Source organism: Formica exsecta, unplaced genomic scaffold, assembly GCF_003651465.1.
Source record: "Formica exsecta isolate Colony F162 unplaced genomic scaffold, ASM365146v1 scaffold458, whole genome shotgun sequence".
NCBI lineage: Eukaryota > Metazoa > Arthropoda > Insecta > Hymenoptera > Formicidae > Formica > Formica exsecta.
The window spans coordinates 934,941-938,381 of NW_021851814.1; the positions used below are offsets into that span (position 1 = coordinate 934,941).

Here is a 3,441-nt window from a genome sequence, read left to right on the forward strand (position 1 = left end):
TATATATATATTCAGAGATTTTTCTGTACAATTAATTTTATACTTATGCGCGCGCGCGCGCGCGTGTGTGTGTGTGTAGCAATCTTACATATATATTGTGATTAAAGTTCTCTTTTGCTATGTTGTCTTTTATTTAAAAATGTATTACCAAAATTACATGCTAAAACAATCAGTTGGTTATTACAAAGATAATCGTAAAATTTTGGAAAATGAAATGGAAAAGGTGGTTTTCCAGATCGATTCACAGATTGAAACAGTTCCGATATCCCGATTGGTTTTTTGCCACGATTATGTGATATGACAATATAGCATCACGAATATTCTCTCTCTCTCTCTTAAATCTTTCTTAATTTTAAAATTTTATTTTGCTGTGAGAAATATTCTGGCAAAACTCTTTTAAATGAAACAAAAACGACATATTATTTACATCATTGCAAGGTTATTTTTTCTGTTTTTTGATAATTATTTTGCTTTATGAAGAGAAAAAACATTTGAAAAAATATAAAATAATATTAAAATGCGTGCGTGTACACACACACACATGTGCACACGTGCACGCATATGATTAAGCACGTTGGAAATATTAGATAATAGAAAAACTACGTTGAGCGCGAAGAACTCACACATCAAATATTCAAAAAAATGTTTATCATTTATTATGGAAGATCAATGCGATTATTTTATGCGAACATTCGGACGATGGTCTCGCCTGAATGGGACAAAATCACCGATTCGAAACGGACAGGGGTTTGGCATTACGTGGTCTGTAACCGACTGCACCATGCATATACATGCATTCGCGTACGGAATCTGTGCAGGGCCGCATCTGCGATATTTCAAAGAAAATGATAGATATAAACTATATAAAGTTAATTGCGCAGAAAAATCGCTGAAAATATTTCATGATTTATATTAGTAAATTTAATATCTTTTAAATTATCGTGTATATAATATCTTCAGAATTAATTCTTGTATATATTGCGCGCGTATATAAATGCATATATGGCTCGATGAACTATAACTGCGGCTCTGATGCAATTCGTTGCTACGAGACTGTATTTACGGATATGTCCTCGCGAATGCGGCGATTTCAACCTCGTTAATACCTATCGAGATGTGATGGTGTGTGTGCGCGAGCGCCTAATTAATTAACCGAAACGAGCACCAACGCACGCATGTATGCATGTACGCTCGTGACATCGGAGATTGGAAGAATTCTAATTTATTACGCGCGCTCAGTTTGCTAATGGAATTACATAACAATATACATATCGCGTACAATTAATTTCAGGCGGTTTTCTCGGTGACATTGCACTGCCAAATATCAAATATGAGACAGAATGGCGCGAGCAAAAGTTAAATAAAAGCTATCTGGAAGAAATAAAGAAGTACAGGGAAGAAATATTAAACGAAGGTCTTCAAGTAGAAGAAGAAGGGCTTACGGGTATAAGTATATTATTATATGATATATATATATCACAATGTTCTATTATAAATGTGCGAAATAATCAGTGGTAATATTTTTGCTGAAATTATTAGAATATTGACAATACGGTTATCGTAATAAAGCTATACACACATTATACGCAGTGATCTCTCTAAACAAATATTCGCGTGCTTATTTATATGGTTGTTACATGTTTATATGTGTGTATCTATGCTTGTAGTATTTAATGCGAAAAGAGATATTTATTTTATTTTGTTTTTCAGAAATTCTCCAGTTTAAAAGTGAACGAGGTGTTAACGAACAAATGCTCGCTGAACATGACGATGCGGTTGTTCAAAAAAAGTCGAAATCGATTATTATAGATCGCAATCAATATAGCATGGGTGGCGAATCTGATGGTGGTTTCAGCTTTAATGATAGAAGTGATGATACTAACCCTGCAGTGAAAAACGAGGGTTTTGCGTTTAGGTATTACATCATGAATGTGTACTTATTGTGTTTTTTTGCGCGATATAAGAAGTTAAATATTAGAATTTATATATTTAGTATGAAATATATATCTTATATTAAATATTTTGTTTTTATCGCATAACGCATATTTTAAATAGATATCATGCATGCACGAAAAAATATCAACAAAATTTTAGGGTTTATTTAAAAAAAAAAATAGAGTGCGATTTAAATTTCATCAGACAACGTATTATACACAATGAAATAGTGTCACTGTTTTATCTGAAAGTAAATAACAATGCGTATTTTCTGAAAACATCTCATTTGTGTACATATACGCACGCGCAAATATAAATATGCGCATTCTACTTATTTGTTATTGGATACTCATGTACACATACATATAATTAAATACATGTGTAAGTAGTGTGTAAGAAAAATTATACTAATTGCCAATTTTGCTTATGTACCATTAGACTGGAATCCTCGACCCAAGCTTCGAAAAAAAGGTATTTCGAAAGACAAGCTCGTCGACAGATTTCAAGGACGGTATCGATATCAGAATCAGTGAAAATTAAACACCCGAATCATGACATGCCTCTCGAATTTTTAACTTCTACAGCTTTTACTACCGAGGCCAATAAATATATAGGTCACGTATATACAGACAGCATCAAGGAAACATTTAATGCGCAACCTGAAATGAATACCCAAAATCCATCGAATCGACGACAGCGACGTCATCATCGTAAAAGGTAGGAAAGCTCAAAGAAAAATTTAATTGAACATATAAATTTTTATTTAATGCACAAATTTAAATATAATTATTACATTACGTGAGTAGGTTTAGGCGCATTATTTGAAAAAAGCTCGCCTGTATAGTAATACGGGTGGTAGTAATCACCTGTGGTTAATTAATTGTGTGACATATATTTCAATAACTTTGGAAAATTTTTGGTAAGATTTACTAATATAGATTTCAAACAATTGACACTTTATGTTCGCGTTTATTCAGATGTATTACTAAAAACGAAGAATTTTAAAAATCGATAAACACAGGCATATCTGAGATCTAACGATTTGCTTCGATTTTTTTTTGAAATTTCTTTCATAACAATGTTAATCTATATACAAGTAAAATTGTTACTATTGTTGGAGGTAGAGCCGATTTTCTGTTTTGGTAACATATATGATTTTCCTGCTTCTGTTCATAGATATACGTTTGTAAACAAAGGTTTATTTTATAAATTTGCTTTAATACGGAAGTATTAGTCACTTGTCTGTGATGTTTTGCTGAAAAATCAGGAATTTTTGAAAGAGTACGTGATACAAAGATGCCAAACGTGTGAGGTAACAGAAGCAAGACATGTGGAACACTTTTTGTAGAAATATCGAAGAGAAGATTATACGGTAAGGTAACACTTAATTTATAATACAAACTGTATTATAATAGAACTGTAGATGAACAAAGAGGAGGCAAGTCACTTGTGTGTTACCAAAATTGAAAATTGCTTTTATCTTTGACAATATTTATATTATATATA

The 3,441-nt window shown here is 32.0% G+C and overlaps 1 protein-coding gene across 1 annotated transcript in view; it reads left to right on the plus strand.

The window, feature by feature from the left end:
• LOC115240904 (tolloid-like protein 2) overlaps window positions 1–3,441 on the plus strand; it is a 20,826-nt gene that overhangs the window by 7,417 nt on the left and 9,968 nt on the right. Inside the window, exons 2-4 of the mRNA XM_029816333.1 lie at window positions 1,292–1,444; window positions 1,711–1,915; window positions 2,374–2,652. Coding sequence (XP_029672193.1) covers window positions 1,292–1,444; window positions 1,711–1,915; window positions 2,374–2,652 — 637 coding nt within the window. The remainder of the gene's footprint in view (window positions 1–1,291; window positions 1,445–1,710; window positions 1,916–2,373; window positions 2,653–3,441) is intronic.